The sequence below is a fragment of the Lolium perenne genome, chromosome 5 (genome assembly GCF_019359855.2).
Source record: "Lolium perenne isolate Kyuss_39 chromosome 5, Kyuss_2.0, whole genome shotgun sequence".
NCBI classification, from domain to species: domain Eukaryota; kingdom Viridiplantae; phylum Streptophyta; class Magnoliopsida; order Poales; family Poaceae; genus Lolium; species Lolium perenne.
Window position 1 is genome coordinate 132,175,827 of NC_067248.2, and position 18,052 is coordinate 132,193,878.

General features: G+C 38.9%; 2 protein-coding genes across 2 annotated transcripts; both read right to left on the bottom strand.

Moving 5' to 3' along the window:
- Nucleotides 1-13,180: 13,180 nt before the first annotated feature.
- LOC127303577 (F-box protein At5g50450-like) lies at nt 13,181-14,470 on the bottom strand. The gene is made up of 4 exons (XM_051334294.1): nt 14,274-14,470; nt 14,020-14,182; nt 13,608-13,936; nt 13,181-13,388 (listed from the first exon to the last, which is right to left on the bottom strand). Exons 1-4 carry the CDS (start codon nt 14,468-14,470, stop codon nt 13,181-13,183), a joined length of 897 nt encoding a protein of 298 aa, XP_051190254.1.
- A 2,136-nt stretch (nt 14,471-16,606) lies between these two features.
- On the bottom strand, nt 16,607-17,816 carry LOC127303578 (F-box protein At1g67340-like). Its single transcript, XM_051334295.1, has 3 exons — nt 17,659-17,816; nt 17,415-17,577; nt 16,607-17,302 (listed from the first exon to the last, which is right to left on the bottom strand). Exons 1-3 carry the CDS (start codon nt 17,814-17,816, stop codon nt 16,607-16,609), a joined length of 1,017 nt encoding a protein of 338 aa, XP_051190255.1.
- Nucleotides 17,817-18,052: the final 236 nt, after the last annotated feature.

Sequence of the window (18,052 nt, forward strand, 5' to 3'; positions counted from 1 at the left end):
GATGTAATCTTTCTGTTGTTAAATAAGCTAATCTACTTTGCCACGCTTGTCCACTGACCTCCTAGTATGTTGTTATTTAGAATTTATCATTTTCAATTAAAGTTGTACTTTTACATGTGGTTTTGGATTTTTTTGTGGAAATGCATATGTTTTATTATTAAATTATTGGATATATTGTCACAAATTTCAATATAATATTCGTTAAGAAAATCGTCCTTCGTATTAGAAAAAATATTTTCACCTGAAACGCCATGGACTCATCGAACTGCTCTACATTTTCTCCATCCCTTTCAATTTCGCCAGAGCCATAAAAAGGTGGTTGTTCTTGATCTCCAACAATAGAATGAAAGTCAGTGAAAATATCACCCCCGATGACGAACTGCCAAAAAATGTCATTATGTCAAATTTAGTAGATGATTGTGAAAAACAAAAAATATCATGCGAAAGAGTGTAAGTTTGTTAGTAGGCCAGTACTTGAACAGGCATGTCAAATCCACCCCTCTGGTTAAAATCTGGTGTCTCGTCGTAATTTGGTTGAGGAGGAAACATATTACCGGAGGAAGAACCAATGTCAATGTAAATTGCCTGTTTAATTAGTGCAAATGGAAAAAAATTAAATTAGTAACTTTACACTGTGTTAAACATAAATCTAGCACTTTCGTCCGAATTAAAAACTTTGTTTTAGCAAGAAAGTTTGGTGAAGTGGACATGTTTTGTAATAAAACTTTTGCCACAAAAAATGAAGAAGGGCATAATAGCGCAACATATTTGAACTTCAGAGATAAAAAAAGCTCTACAGATTCATAGATTTGAAGGAGTGAATAGTTAATGGTTCATTTTTGTAGGAAAGCAACTATACAGTCGAATAAGTACCGTCGTAGTGTCGTTGCCTCTCCTTGGAGTCGCAGCAACATCACTGTCGAACAGCTGGAGCTCTGGCTCGGTGCTGTCCGCCATTAATGGCAGCTCCTGCATCTGCAAGCAGACAAGCAGTATTTAGGTGAGCGCATGCTTGTAAACTCCAGAGCAATGCAGGTGGATGTTGTTGTTGGGTAGAGAGAGGATACTGTGGAGTATAGTTAAGGAGCTCATACCGTAGCATTCATGATGGCCTCCTGTATGTCCTCCATGGCAGAGTATAGGATGAGCTTGATGTTTTGGATGAGGAGAACAGGGATACCTCAGTGTTATGTGCTGCTGCTGAAGTAGCTTCTTATGTAGGTCGAGCTCAGGCTAGAAGTTGGATGGGCAAGTTTAGTTTGTGAGATACGCGCGGGCCCAGGACACATAAGTTCTATCAACTTCACTTGGTAAACTCTGTCCTTAGATCATTTGACTGTTAGCCAAAAGGAGAAGTGGTGACCCACCGTTCCAGCTGACACTTGTAGAAGAAAGGAATATTCACTAGGATTCTAACGGTTTCTTTTTGTTATTGTCGATAAGGAGCAAAAATGCTATATTAGCAATCTGACTGTCTGAATTTGATTAGCACAAAAAAATATAGCATACTGAAAAGGAATTTATGATTAGAGTTTGATGGCTTAGTTAGCAGAGAAAACATTGGTGAATTTTAAAACAATCACGGGTCTATACGTACGTTTCGTAGGGGTGGGTGTTAGGCACAAGGTCTGCTGCCTCGGCGCTGTAAATGTCAATTGGGATGGTAGAACGGCGACATGTACTCTCTCAGATGACAAAAGTTTTACAGTTTGGTTTCGTATTTTCCGGCAAAGCCTTCAGCGCCGCATTGTTTCGTACGGGGTAGAGCTGGGAGTGGTTGGGGTGTTGGGTGCATTGATGAATCTAGACTGCTTCGCTGAGTAGAAGAAACTGTATACACTTTCCTTTCCTATCTTAGCTACTGAAGATGAGGATTTGAATCATTTTTTATTTTTGATAGGTGTTTCATTTTTTAGCTAGTAATAGTATAAAATATACGAATGAAAGATCTTTATTATTATTTATTATTTTACATCACAACATGTAAGAATGAAAAAAAAAAATATAAAAATACATTTTGACTTGTGACTAAAACTAAGACCATGATTTGAATTCGTCATGTATAACTTGTGCTTTTTTACTACTACTACGAGTCGTTGTCTATTTGACGGTGCAAATATAAAATTCAATCAACAAAAAATCCAATAGAAAATTAGCGACATATTAGTATTTTGTTTAACTTTATCGTAGCAAATATTGTTTATAGGAACTTAGTATAGTGAGAACAATTTTAATGTGTATTTGTTGTAATGTAGGAAATGAAATGAATACAAGAATTGGTGCCAATTGTTCTGACTTCACGGTCGCGTGTATAGAAGTTAAAAAAATAATTTTAATGCGTCCGTAGCGGCATGGATCGATGAAGAGTTGTTCATCAAAATATATGATAGTTAATTTTTTACTATTTTATTTATTTTGATTCTACATCTTTTGAACCAAATATCTTATTATTGATTACGAATTGATGACTTTTATGTTTTAATTGGTTAGAATGGTATTAAATATTTAAAATTTTCAGTTTCTTGTCTCCGGATGATTGCTGTTTGAAGATCCAATGTTAAATTTATTGACCCTTTAATTAATTTTAAGTACCGATTTTCATACAATAACACTCGTGGTACAATAATTATATGTGTCGGCTAATAACTTGTCAGTTAGTGAGCATAACAAATTACAAAAATTAAATAAATTATTTGTCATCGAGTAAACATTTATAATCTCAAAAAGTTTATTATGTGATGCTTTCTTTTTGTTTCTTACCTTTTTAAGTTCTGTTATTGAGATCTGTAAAGAAAGATAGAACAGGATAGATTTTACATTATTACCTACTAGGGGTGTGCTAGGTTTTCGAATGAGGAGGAATTGAACGGGTGGCTTACGAGCCCAACTAATCAATCCAAAAAAAAAAATCCTCCCTAACAGCCTTATCTAAATCCTCGGCTGATTGCGAGCACGCGTGGCGGCCAACGGCGACCAGGTGCGAATGCCGATGGTGGGAAGGCGCAGATGCAGATCATAAGCAAGTGAGCCGGCCGCCGAAGAGTTGGCGCGGCATTTTACGGCGAACAAGCCGACTCGGCGGATGCAATGTACGCCCGTCGAAGGAAAGCGCACGAGCAACAGAGGCCCAAGTTCGTGCGGTGCGAGATGCACACCAGGCGGCGGCGGCTCACACTGCAATCGCGCGGTGGACAGCTCTTTCATCTGTTTCTAGACAAGCCGGGCGGAATATATTTCACGGGCGACAGCGGCCAGCATGCTCGCAGTGGCGAGGCACAACCGGACGCGGCAGCTCGCACGGCGTGGCGGGAAGGCAAGCCGGTCGGTGGCTAGCACACGCTGCGGCAGACTAGCACATCGGAATGGAACCATTCCATTCAGTTAACCCAAGTTCCCCAAACGAACACACCCTAGATAAACGTGGGACATAGTAAGTTATTCCATTTCATATATTTATTTATTGGGTTTATAGAACAGTATATAAGAAGTAAAATTGTTTTTCCATATAAACAAGCAATTAAATATTTTTTATTTCTAACTAGTTTATTATTATTATTTGTTTGACTTCATAGAGGAGAACCTCTCTTTGCCATGCTAGTGGACTTGTCGGCTGCATTGAAATCCTGTCTCCAACATGTATTAAATGAGATGTCCGGTCGGGTGGAGGGGGGTAAGAGGGTACATGTCAATCCTGCCAGCCTTGTCTTCTAATCAATTTAATGACCGGAGAATGTTTTGTTATTTGATCGCATACTACTTGGTATTAAATATAGTTTTGTATAGACGGGCATATAGCTCTCTGTGCCATGATAGGAGATTTAATGTTTCCTTAATCAATCTTTTATCCAACAAGTAATTTCTCATGAATAAATAAAAAAGGACATTCAACAAAAAAAAAAGACAACACTCTTATCCTTCTGGTTTTCCGAAAACATAGATGTTATTTGATCCTCACAGTTATATAGAAATTACATCATGTCTCCATGAAATGGTTTACGTCAACAGTAGTGTACAGTTCACCAGCCGAAATAAGTGCTTCGATGAATGGCCTGCAATTTGATGCGGTTAGTCAACTGCATTCCATAATTAAAAAAACATTTTACATGTGAAAAAGGTTATTTTATTCTTTGCTAGTTTGCATACCTTAAATCCTGCCGTGTGGTGCCTGTTCCTTGACAAAATAGATCAATGTGCACTCCTTCCGGTCCTTTACTGTATATAGAAGTATTAAAATATTTGGTCAATTAATGGAACACAATATTTTAAAAATGAAATTTTTGAAGCATAACTTGGGTAACATTATTTAAGTAGAGGAAAATTGACTGTAGATTTCAATAGTTCTTGAAATGTAGAATTGCTATGAAGGAGACATATGCTACCTAGGAAGTTCGTTCCTTAAAATCTCCATTATGCGCTGCGCTGTTGCCGAATTTTCAATAGATGCATTGCATTCTTCTTGAGTGAGCTAGAAAATGAAATTTATCTTTATTAGTTTGCTGTATTCCAACAAAATTAAATGATATAGTTTGTGTAACATTAGTAAGAGAAAAATAACAATGTGGAGTTGTATGGTTATATACCTTGAAATTTTCCGTATTCCCTTCTATGGAAAATGAGTTATCCACTATGTCCTTAGTTAATATGGAGTTTGAGCTATTATTTAAATTTTTTTTGTCATGTGACTCTGTGGTGGAAATGTAGCTTTCATTCCCCAACTCCAAAGAATTTTGTGATAATATGTTTTCCTGTTGAAAGTAAAAATTAAATCGTATCCGGTATTTATAATGCCACACAAGAGTTCACAATCAAAAACAGAAATTTTAAATAGCAATCATATTATATAACAAAAAATACAAGAGTATGCGATTACCTGTTTTTTAATTAGGTCGATGTGCACTGCAATAACACTTAGGTGATGGTGTGTTATATCGTTGAAATTTGTAACAGGCCTGCATATGTAGCAATTTATTTCTGGCGTGTTTCCATCTATGATAACGCGGCCAACTGCAGTTGCGTAAACTCCATCGCTGTATGTTATGTACAAAATATTTAAACTTTACAATTTATAATTAAAAAGTGTCCCACCTATGTAAGAATGGTGTAAAAAATATGTAATTCTAAATATTTTTGATATAATGTTTTATTGTTTTAACTCACTATGAGGATGAGAAGTTTTTAGTTCCGCTTGCCAACCAAATTGAAGCCCTTATTACTCCTGTGCAATCTTCGATATCGAATGTTGCTCTGAACTCTTCTATCTTCCTTATTTTTACTTTACCTATAACCTTTACCTGCATTAACCAGAAAAAAAAGATCTAAAAGATTGCTTTACGAAAGTGGTAAGTATATGGAAATTGTTTTAAAAAATGGCTAATTTTTGCGGAAAATAATAACATATGGATTTGATTTAGGAAATTTTAAAAAAAAATTGACGAAAAGAATGAACTTACCGAAGGCATGTAGGTGTTGTTTACGACGAAGATTCTTGGGTTTCCTATTAAACATGCGTCAATTATCTGTTTAATATTTAGAGGCATCAGAGTTTTTCCTGTGGTAATACATCCATGATTCACTTGGCTGCTGCATTGAGAATTTTTTGCTTCATCAAAGTGTTGTCGTTTGTCCTGAAATGGTTAATTTTTTGTTGTCAGATTAACTGTTTTTCAGCGCATGTACGGTGGATCATATAGATCATGTGTATTGTAGATGAAAAAATGAAAAAACTAGTAGATTGGATTGATATGAATGTAAACAAACCTGGTTTGCTATCGTGGTGATTGGCATCTTTTCTTCAACTTTGTTGGTCGCCGTAGCTTGCCCATCTCCTTTTGCTGGATCCATTTATGAAATGAGTGTAAACTGCATACAATGGGTGATATTACTGCTGATTGAACAAAATTGACTTGTATGAGTCAGTTGTTGTTGGCTCTGTATAACACACCGTATGGAAAAGTGCACTTTAGACTGCATACCTATTCCCTTGACATTCTATTGGTTCAAGGCTACGTGTAGTGAAGGACTGTAAAAAAAAGTGTATTGTAAACTGTATATCACTTTGGATTACTATGCCTCATATGTAAAAGATACCAACCAACTACCTATATAAAAAGATAAAATGCGGCAACTACATATCAGTTCACAACAGACAATTTTCAACATATTTGTAGTGGAGTTCGGACTTTGGGTCTCAATATTTGTTTGGACAGATGGGTGAGATTTAATACTATTTTTTGAAGCTTTGATTTACTTAGAATTGTGGGTTTTTTCCCTGGATTTAACACTTTATTTATGTTTTTCAGATCCTTTCCGTTTCATCCTTACCTATTTGATGTTAACCTCGCATATGATTCGGATGTACGACAATCTGGGTGACCCGGTGGAACTTCTACTATGTGTGTGGTCGCTGATATGCGCAACGAACCTTATTGTTCTTCTGGATAATCTTAGGAGGCAAGGGGTTAGCCCCTATCAGAAATGGTTGATCTTCAGGAGGTTCTGTCTAATTGTGGCTGCTTCTATAATCTACATTGCCATCAGTGTTCATCGAGCAATGCCCTACTGGTGTGCAATTATATGTTGGCTATGTGCTATGAACACTATCGCGCTGGGTGCTATTGTTGTTGTGTTTGTAGACGACAATGCAAGCCTTGTTTTTCCGGAACTAGCTGAGTTTCGGGTTGGTACTACGAACACCACTATCTAGAATTTCTGGTGGGCCATCATTGAGGAAAATCAAATCAGTATGGTTGAAGAAGTATTGGTGTAATAATTTTCATTTTCAATGTTTTAGAGCGTAGAACTAGCTAGTGGAATTATCTTTTTGTTTGTCTTGCTCGCATATGGTGAAAATTATGTAACTGTTCTTCTATAAATGGTGGTACTATTATCTGTGATGGCTAGTTTAATGCAAAATAGTATATTGTGTAAGATTGTTCCTTAAATTGTTACTAATTTTTAACAATTCATTGCTGGCCAATAACATTATATACCATTGCATGTCCTTATTTTATGTGGAGTTTGAGCTACTTTCACACTCTCTTTGCCATACTGCTCTTATCTGGACACGGTGATTGTGTGTAGAAAAAATAATTTAGCAGAATAAAAAATACAGACAAATTATGTATATATATCAGCACAAAAAAAAAGATTGTCATTATTCATGACACTGAGGTTATTAGTTCGATGTAAGCTGCGGTAGTTGAAAAAATTGCTATTATTTGCGGTCTTGCGAATGTGTAGAAGGATGGCTAGGATAGGAATTTTTTCGGTCTTCATTTAAAATGCCTTAATACATATAAGGGGTAAATAGCTGGATGGTAGGCAACAGTTAATATATTACAATAGATAGTACTGAGCTAGTACAACCGAAATCTAGTTAAGACGTCTAAAAATGCATGGGCCGGTCCTATCAACTATTTCTCTAATTGGTACCCTTACTAGACCTAACTTGAAATGGTTGTCCCCATGCTTAACCATGATCCTCCTCTGATCCAGCTTCTTCATCAGTAAAACATCTTCTAACACAGCGAAGACTGCACCACCCGTACCTTGATGAAGATGGTACGTAGAGCGGCTTGGGTATATTCCAGAAAACAGGGTGTCGGCGATGTTGATGAGAGATCCGGTTGGCTCAGTGCAAAGAACTCTTAGAGCGAAACCACTGTCGAAGTAGTCTACTACAGCTCCTCCTTCTATCATGTTTGAAATGGGGTGAGAAATGTGGTTGTCGATTTTTGAGTTGTATGATTGTTGTTTCTGCTCTTCGGTCCAACCTGCTATAAATAAAGCTAGGGTTCAAGAAGTCTACTTGCTATGGAATGTGTACATTTGCACTATACAGATCCTTATCTCGTGGTGTATGCAATGTTTTCAGAGTGTAGAGAGAAGTGTATTTTATTGCGTACTGCAGTCTTCTTTACAGTTCGCCATTTTAATACTTGTGGTAGGGATTTTAGTATTAGACTTTTAATTACAAACGCTCTACAGTTAGTCGTGTGGATGCATATACATTTTAGCACATAAACAAAATTTGATGAGTATTTGTTATGAGAATAGTGCCAAAAAACGGTATACATGTAACAAATAGTTGGTTTTATGCGCAAATACGTCAGGTTTTCTGTACTTCCTATATTAAGCGGGTGTACTGCTCGTGTTGAATGGTTGCACTTCTCCGCATCAACTATTTGAACTTCCTCACGTGTGACGGGATTTTTTTATGTTTTTTTCTAGATTTAGGTTTTGTTGGCTTTCTTTTACTTCCTATAATAACTGCTTGTACTGCTCGTGTTAAATGGTTGCACTTATCTGTGTCTAGCAATTGAACTTCCTTGTGGATGACCATATTATATTTTTTTGTACATTTGGATTTTCTCGGTTTTCTTGTACTTCATATATTATGTAGGTGTACTAGTCGTGTCGAATACTTGTACTTCTAAGCGTCAAGTAGTTGAACTTCCTCGTGGATAACAAGATTATTTTGTTTTTTCTACATTGGTTTTCTAGTACTTAGAATATGAAGTAGGTGCACTGCTCGGGCAAAATAGTTGTACTTCTCATCCTCAACTATTTGTACTTCGTTGCGGATGACGATATATATTTTTTGTTTTTTCTACATTTTGTTTTGCCGATTTTTTTTGTAATTTCTATATTAAGCAGGTGTACAGCTCGTGTCGAATAGTTGTACTTCTCAGCGTCAAGTAAAATTCTGGATTGATGCCCTCTCCAAAATCGAAAAAATGCTCTTACACTTCATGGTACCGTGAGGTTGAAATTTTCTTCTGAACTTGCCTGTACTGCCTTGCGCAAGAAACAAAAGAAATTGAGCTGAAATGTACCAGCTGATAGTTTCATTCTCCTCATAATTTTCATCAAGCAAATTTTGTATGTAATAGATGCTAGTATTTTCTTAAATGTATAGTTTATTTTTTCCAATGTGGAAAGAGATTTTAATTTTTTTGAAAAATGTTATTGGATTTACATTTAAAATCGTACTATAAAAATGCAAAAAAAATTTCATTTTTAGTATGTGCCTTTCCATAGCAGAGACTATAACATCATTTATCAGGTGCGCGAAACATTGCTTCGATATTGATTATCTAGTTGTAAGTCAAGAACCGGTACGCAACAAAGGAAGCGGCCGAAAAGTATCAAACTCATATATGGTTTCTGTTCTCCTCATTGGCGATACCGCCGGTCCGCCCCGCGTCCGGTGGACTTGGGGCCTTGGAGGTGTGGCGTACCACAGTCCCTCGCCGGCGGGGGAGTTTTCGTTCATAATTTAGTTTACTTTCAAGTCTACTTTTTTGGATGGTAAGGTGGTGGCTACATGCTAAAATCAGAATAAGGTCCTCCCCGTCCTATCCTCGCTCAAATGGTGCATCTAGCCCTGACGGAGGAAGTGTTGAGTTGTGTGCCCATGGGATCTCCTATTATCCGGTCGGTTTCTCTTGGATTTTATGGTTATCTGGTATGGATAGTGGTAACACAGACCACGTGTGGCGGGATTTTTTTATGTTTTTTTCTAGATTTAGGTTTTGTTGGCTTTCTTTTACTTTCTATAATAACTGCTTGTACTGCTCGTGTTAAATGGTTGTACTTATCTGTGTCTAGCAATTGAACTTCCTTGTGGATGACCATATTATATTTTTTTGTACATTTGGATTTTCTCGGTTTTCTTGTACTTCATATATTATGCAGGTGTACTAGTCGTGTCGAATACTTGTACTTCTAAGATTCAAGTAGTTGAACTTCCTCGTGGCTAACAAGATTATTTTGTTTTTTCTACATTGGTTTTCTAGTACTTAGAATATGAAGTAGGTGCACTGCTCGGGCAAAATAGTTGTACTTCTCATCCTCAACTATTTGTACTTCGTTGCGGATGACGATATTTATTTTTTGTTTTTTCTACATTTTGTTTTGCCGATTTTCTTTGTAATTTCTATATTAAGCGGGTGTACAGCTCGTGTCGAATAGTTGTACTTCTCAGCGTCAAGTAAAATTCTAGATTGATGCCCTCTCCAAAATCGAAAACATGCTCTTACACTTCATGGTACCGTGAGGTTGAAATTTTGTTCTGAACTTGCCTGTACTGCCTTGCGCAAGAAACAAAAGAAATTGAGCTGAAATGTACCAGCTGATAGTTTCATTCTCCTCATAGTTTTCATCAAGCAGATTTTGTATGTAATAGATGCTAGTATTTTCTTAAATGTATAGTTTATTTTTTCCAATGTGGAAATAGATTTTAATTTTTTGGAAAAATGTTATTGGATTTACATTTAAAATCGTACTATAAGCGTGCAAAAATATTTTCATTTTTAGTATTTGAATTTCCATAGCAGAGACTATAACATCCTTTATCAGGTGCGCGAAACATTGCTTTGATATTGATTATCTAGCTGTAAGTCAAGAACCGGTACGCAACAAAGGAAGCGGCTGAAAAGTAACAAACTCATATATGGTTTCTGTTCTCCTCATTGGCAATACCGCCGGTCCGCCCCGCGTCCGGTGGACTTGGGGCCTTGGAGGTGTGGCGTACCACAGTCCCTCGCCTGCGGGGTAGTTTTCGTTCATAATTTAGTTTACTTTCAAGTCTACTTTTTTGGATGGTGAGGCGGTGGCTACATGCTAAAATCAGAATAAGGTCCTCCCCGTCCTATCCTCGCTCCAATGGTGCATCTAGCCCTGACGGAGGGAGTGTTGAGTTGTGTGCCCATGGGATCTCCTATTATCCGGTCGGTTTCTCTTGGATTTTACGGTTATCTGGTATGGATAGTGGTAACACAGACCCATACACAGCTTTGCTAACGTGAGAGTTTGCCGACAATATGATCCCCAAGTGCATTAAGTACTAGCCGTAATCGTCACATGATAGGTAATTAACCACCGAGAATCTGGAAATGGGTACCAATGATGAAATTGACAGACGGGAAGTCTTCATCTTGTCTTGCAGGTAACACGATTCACCGCCAAATACTGGCAAAGAAACCAAAAAAAAATGCATCGCGAGAAGAGCAATGCTGCATGCGGAAAAAGCAATGGTGCAAAAATCTTACAGGATGCTTCTGGAAACATACTGCAGCGCGAATCATGCATATAACTTGAATAAATTAAAATTTGTAGATTAGAAATGTGACCTAGCGATACGTGCAATACTAGTAAAATTAGAATGAGGGATTAAGTAGGATTTAATTATAGCGGCTATTTCGGTGTGGTAAAACTTGATGGATACAGAAGGGTAAATAAATGTCTGTTAGCTAATAAGTTTTGTGTCCTATCTGATGAGATTCTTGTCCTGATAACAATTTTGTAAAAAAATAAATAACAACATCGGGCAACTGTAAATGCTAGAAATTTTAATCTTTGGAAAAAACTGATACATAGATTGCTTATTATTGGAAAATGTTGCTCTGAGTGGAATTAGTTCAGTACAAATGCGCAGACGGTAGGACGATACTAAAAGCAAACTACTCTATTGTATTATTCTAAATGTCCAGTGCCATAGTCTTGTATCTTGCACTCTTTCTGCACTTCTACACTTCCTACCTCATGCTCATATGGTACATGTTCAGCTTCGCAATCCTTGTCAACTGAATGATGTTCAATTGACAGAGGTCCTGGCATCAGCATTTGTATGGTTGGACTGTTGTGGTGTTGTTCATTTTGATCGTTCATTTGCCCACCAATCTCCGGAGAAACTTCACCAGTACAACTGTGCGCATCGCTGATAGTATCGGACTCTTCGCCAGAATCTGAAACGAATTCGTCTGATGAATAAATCATGTCAAGCACTGACAATGGAGATAGAATCTGTTCTTCATCCAACTGGTTGGTCTGCTGCTCATTCTGATGTACTTGGTCTTCATACTGGAATGATTCAGACAAATCCTCTGAAGTAGTCCGCAGCATTGAGAAAGGTGGTGTCTGATTTGTTGTTGATCTGATTGGCGAATCACCTACTTCATCAAACCTGTTGTAATTTTATCGCTAACTCAGTACTTCTAAACTTGCAGACAAGGCATTACTTAAAAAATGAATTGAAAAAAATTACCTGTTGGCATCATTTATGATAAGTGCTCTTTCCTCTCCTGCGAAACTTCGCTGAGATCCGTCGTCCACCCTTTGCTTCTTGAGAACATTTTGGTTTTCATCAGTTCCTACATTGGTCTGTATCCATAAATCCTCTTGTTCAGCTATCTGCCTATAAGTATCAGTATTGGGGCTATTGGATGTGTTTGGTAATTCTGTTGTATTGAGGTTGTGGCATGACTCATCCTGGCTAGGACTTCTGCTAGCGTTGGTACCTTGGAATGATCCTGGCATCTCTGTGTTGGTTCTTGGAAGATATGCAATAGTTTGTTATAAAGGGTTGAACTGCCAAGTTAGCAACTGTACAGTGTTTGAAAGATGGTATATAAAAGTGGATATAGAGAAGTAGTTGTTTGTTTTGTCATGTATTCTGATGTGGATAACAACATGTATGGGTAACTCTGTGAAGTGTATTTCCATGTGGATATCAAATTGTATGCATGTTTGAAATTTAACATCAGATTGTATAAAAAAAATAATAGTGTTGGCAGTCAATCTATTTTGCATGAGTTTGTGATAATGCCTCACTCTAACAAGGTGATATATTTGAATGTAAATAATTGACAAACAAATTTGATTTAGACAGGCAATGGAGTTGAATTCTGTAAAATAAAAATAGGATGTTTATTAATTTAAGAAATCTTGTTATTTGAGCAAAATTTTGCTATTTAGATGTCTTGAGAAATCTGTTCTGTATTTAATTAAAAAAATACATACTATAGACAAAGTGACACAGCAGATTATTAATTTTTTTTTATGCTTTAGTCTAATATGGTTTATATAAAAGTTTAGTATGCGGTAGGGAAACTATGGCAATCTGTATTTGTTTTGTAACATAAAATTGTTTGAAAAGAGATAGAAAATGTGATACAATTCTAATAATTGTTGATATTACTAAAATTGTTCAAAATATGCCGTACAATTCTTTGGTAGACATAACAATGGGTAGAGGTGACCAAAATACAAACTACTAACTTAACATAGTTGCCTTGACAAACTACTGACATGGGATTATTGAAATAACTTAAGCAGAATCTATTCCCGATCTATTTGTGGTGTGGTAGACAAGGATTGACACAATGTGCCTCTAGCTCTTTCAGACATCAAGTGCCTGCTCGGCTTCATCTGCTTCTTCTTCTCCACCGGCTGCTCCATTGGCTTGATCAACGGGCTCTTCATCTTGTTCCATATGCCTGCAAGACACTCTGTGCACAGCCTTCCAGTGTGATGTCTGGCAAGCGCGAGAACAGTAGAATGCCTCGCCGCAGCGGGAGCATGACCTGAACTCCTGGGCTCGAGTTTCTCTACGACCACAACCAAAATTGCAGCATAATATATGTTGCACGCCAGGGGGGTGAAGATTGTACATGTATTGCCCTCTCTGGATGTTCCTTGATTCGAACCACTCTGAAAGAAAGGGGTGTGCTTGGTCTGTACCACGGTGTATGGCAGCTGCGCGTGGACAAAGACAAATTTTGCTTAAAATGCATGCATGACGGTCAGGATCATTAGAGATGGCGCACGTTTGGCATCTGAGAGTGCCACCAGAGGAGGACAGCTCCCAGGCAGTTGCTTGAAGCAGGAGCCGACGACCGTTCATGACAGAACGGCTTACGCCGAATCCATCGATGAGACAGAAGCCTAGCTCGCGAAGAGCTTCCAGGTGCCCAAGCCTTGCAGCGCATGAACAAAGCCCGGCCCCTGCTAATATGTTGCGGTCTTCTCTGGTTCCTCCACTGCCGTTGAACATGATGACGGCAAGTGAGTAAATGGCGTGGGTGTTGTCCTGAAGTGCAGCATCAGCAATTAGATCGGCTCCTCGTTCGTGTTCTCCTTTGCAGTAGAAGAGTATCTGCAAGATAGATATTAGTTAGTTCAGCTATAATTTAAATGCCTCCAACAAAATGAAATGTGGATACGGTGCTTCGTGTTTACCATGCCAAGAAAATATGAGGCTCCGTCATTTCCAGCGTCAGCGCAGCACTGTAGGAAGTGTTGCGCATCGAGAGACCAGTTCTTTGCCCTTACGGCTATGCAGCTGGCAGATGCATTCTTCAGAACATCCTTGTTGTAAACCAGGTTCCTGAATCTACTGAACCTGCAAACATGCAGATATATTGAGTTGTAAAAGATGGAAACCATATGTGTTCATAATCCAAAAAAAGAGTTTCAGATGTATGAGCACTTACGTCATAGTAGCGTTTGCTAGATCTGCAGAGGAGGATGCTCCAGATGCCACCTTAGCTAGGATGGTGATGAGCAAATCATCTGGAAGATCGACGAATCGATCAGCTTCCTCCGGCCTGATCCTCTTCTGAGACCGCAGAGGATTATCTGGTGGATGATATGGGAGTACACTCCGGCAAGAGGCGGTGATTTGACTCATTTTGCTGGAATGGGCAGTTTAGTGTTCGTAGATTTTGGAGAATTGATGTCAGGACTGTATTTGGCCTTCCGAGTTCTATCTGTGAAGCGATGGGTAATGAGTCCTTATTTGTAGGGTATGTGTGGCGTGGATTTTTGACCGACAGTGTATCTGTATTTCAAACTGTAGAATGAAACGGATACACAATGATTTACTGTGAAATGAACTGCACTTGTCTATGGATTTTAGACAGCAATGGCGCGTCCAGCTTTTCATTACCGTTTAATTTATCATATTGATATTTCGGTGCGCTTGATTTGTGTACTATAATGAAGCAATGTAGCCTCCACAAGTGTTCTAAAATTAAATTGTTTGTAATCTAATTTTGTCTAGACATCATGTGTAAAATAGATTAGTAATGAATAGTAGTATAGAAAAGGCAAACATTTAAAAAATTATATTTTTTTGGTTATTGTATATTATACTGATAATGGCTTGAGATAAATCAAGCTTAGGGGCTGGCCAAGATGTTAGATCGAGAATCAGTTAGATAGAAAATATGTGCCGCAACCGTTGCATGCCAGTTGTAACCTAACTGGTATACGTCCGGTTCTGTCCCTAGTTGCCGGGGATGACTGGGAGGCGGGGGATAGATGATGCTACGGGGCGGCATCGAATAGTAGCTGATTGTTGGAGGCGAATACTACTAGCGGCTGGGACGCGGCGTCTATGACAAACTGGTGTAGGCATCGATAATGTCAACTTGATGAGGATAAGCGCAAGGGTCTATGTATTGCAGTAAAATGGGGCCTCGGGGGATATGATTGGGTGAAGATCAACATTTTGTCTAAGTCGGGGTAGAATGGCGGAAAATGTGTAGGGACGGGTAAAATCAGGAAAGATGAAAAGCGTGGTGGAAATAGTGAATTGAAAGGAGATGAGGTGGAATTGTTTTTAATTTTTTTATATATAGTAGTTGGGGCTATGTTGTATTCCATGTGGGGTATCAGTGTATAATAAGCGGGAGGTAATTCCGCAAAAAATTGGAACTCTTGGGTATCGGGTACACAATAAGCACTCTCCGTCGGGTCAATTCAACAACCCCGCTGGTGGAGATGTTTCATCGATAATCAGTTAGAAAGATAATAAATGACAAAAACGATGGTTGCAGACGGGTTTAATTGTTTAGAACATAAAATATGTGCCGCAACAATTGCAGGGCCAGTGGTAACCTAACTAGTATAGGTGATGTTGTATCCGTAGTGGCCGATGATAGTGGCCGATGATGAAATGCGGAGCTGCGCGGCGCGGGCTAAGAGCAGCTACGCGGTGAGATCGACGCTTAACTGATTGTTGGAGGGAGAAAGTACTAGCAGCTGCGAAGCGGATTCGACGGCAAAAATGTGTCGAGGTTGATGATGACAACTAGATGCGGGCCAGCGGTAGGGTATATGTATTCAAGTAAATGGGGCCCGCGAGTGGCATGATTGCGTGAAGAGCAACATTTTATATACATCGTGGTATAATTGTTGGAATTTTGTAGGGATGGAAGAGGCCATGAAAGATGAAATGCGTGGTCCAAAAAATTAATTGAAATGGCATGGTGTGGAATTGTTTTGAAATTTTTTATATATATAGAAGTGGGGGCTATGTTGTAATGCCATGTGGGGGATATGATAACAGATAAACGACAACACTACGGGAGGGGCTCAAAAATTGATAACAATCTGTCAGACATGTGGGCTGCTAGGCTCGCAAAAATGACATGGGACACAGAAGTTTGTAAATTCATAAGATCGCAAAAAGATATTCAACGTTGCAGAGATAAATTATTGTGACATGCCATGGTATAAAAAATTATATGCGCATGGAGTGTGGTTACAATAGTATCAGAGCAGGTTGATTAATAATGGTAGAAACAAATATGGTGGGAAGGTGGTGGGGTTCGTATTTAATTAAACATATTAACAACCCAAGTTTATTATAAAAAGTGCTCGAATATTTTGTTTACTTAGTGCATATAAAAATTGATTATAATTAATGTATGACTACAAAAAAATGTGGGACGCAGGCACTTGTATTCTGGACGATTACAGGAAACAGTTATTTGGCTATTTACAGACTGAAAAAAAAAGATTGCCATAAAATAAGTTGCATTCAGACATCATGTGCGCCAGCGTGTCCTCCTTCCGGCTGTACTTGTTCAACATTGTCCTGGTTACCGTTGTGATTGATACCCTGGTTTCTAGGCGTGCAGCCCGAACGGTGCCTGAATTTCCAGTCAGCAGTCTGGCACGCACGGGAGCAGTAATTGACCGATGCGCAGGCAGAACAACGCCTGAACTCGTGCATCCTTGTCTCCTGTCTACCACACATAGCGTTCGAGCATGGACGCATGTTTCCATCAGCAACAAGCAGTTCAGTCAGCGACGTTTCGCTATAGTACGATCCATTCCTTGCATCTGTGCTCAGCGAAAACCATTCAGACAAGAACAAGTTTGCATGGTGCGTCTTCTGGTATAGGGTGCCGAGGCTTGCCTGCTGTCTTTCGCTCTCGGCGTCCAGCTGCTTCGCTCGATGCAGAAGAAGGCGACCATTTAAAGGGGAGCTGGTCACACCGTATCCATCCATCAAGCAGTGCCCAAGCTCTATTGTTGCGTCGACGTGCCCTAGTTTTGCTGCGCGTGCGCACAGACCAGCTCCGAGTGTGAGGTCGCGGTCTTGTTTTCTGGCACCGCTACCATTGAACTGTATTACAGCTAGTGAGAAAATTGCTTCCAGATGACCACCGTTGGCAGCAGAAACCATTAGAGCTGCTCCGGTTCTGCGGCTACATGCGCAGTAAAACCTAATCTGATTGGAAGCAATGTAAATTACTTAAGAAGATGTATGTGACGAAGACAGTGAAAGATTTAAAGGAATGGAGGAGCTGTTAAATTATGAAATTTGTGTTCGTGTGACAAACCATGCCAAGGATGTATGAAGCTTCTGTGTTTCCAGCTTCTGCACATCTCTGTAGGAACCTGTCTGCAGCATCTGACCAGTTTTTTGCTCGGACAGCTAGGCAACCCATGGACGCCTTGTTGAGAACGAGCTTGCTTTGTGCAAGCTGACTGAACCTCCTATCTCTGGAAAAGGAATATGTTAAAAATGGAACCAATAAAAGTGTCAGTGAGATGTAACAAAAAGTTGGTTTTATGCGCACATACGTCATAGCTGCGGCGGCGAGGTCGGCTGGAGTGTTCGCAGATGAGGATAGTAAAGCAAGAATGGATACAACAATCTCATCAGGCAGGTGATCGAAGAAGCTTCCTCCAGTAGAAGAAAGTTTGTCATTGGAGATCCTGCTTCTCTTGACGGGCTTCATACCGTGCTCTACCTACAAACAAATATGGTTTCCTTGTTTGTTTCGATTTATTAAATAGGAAGGAGTCGTCCGGTAGTTTGGTTTCATCTGTAGAATTGATAGTAATACACTTATAAATTACAAAAAACTAGCTGTGGATTGACTGTACCGTGTATTGCACTTTGAAGTGTAGAAAAAAGTGTATAGCAAACCATGTTTCACTGGATTTTGGATTGGATGCAGTGCATCTTGCAGTG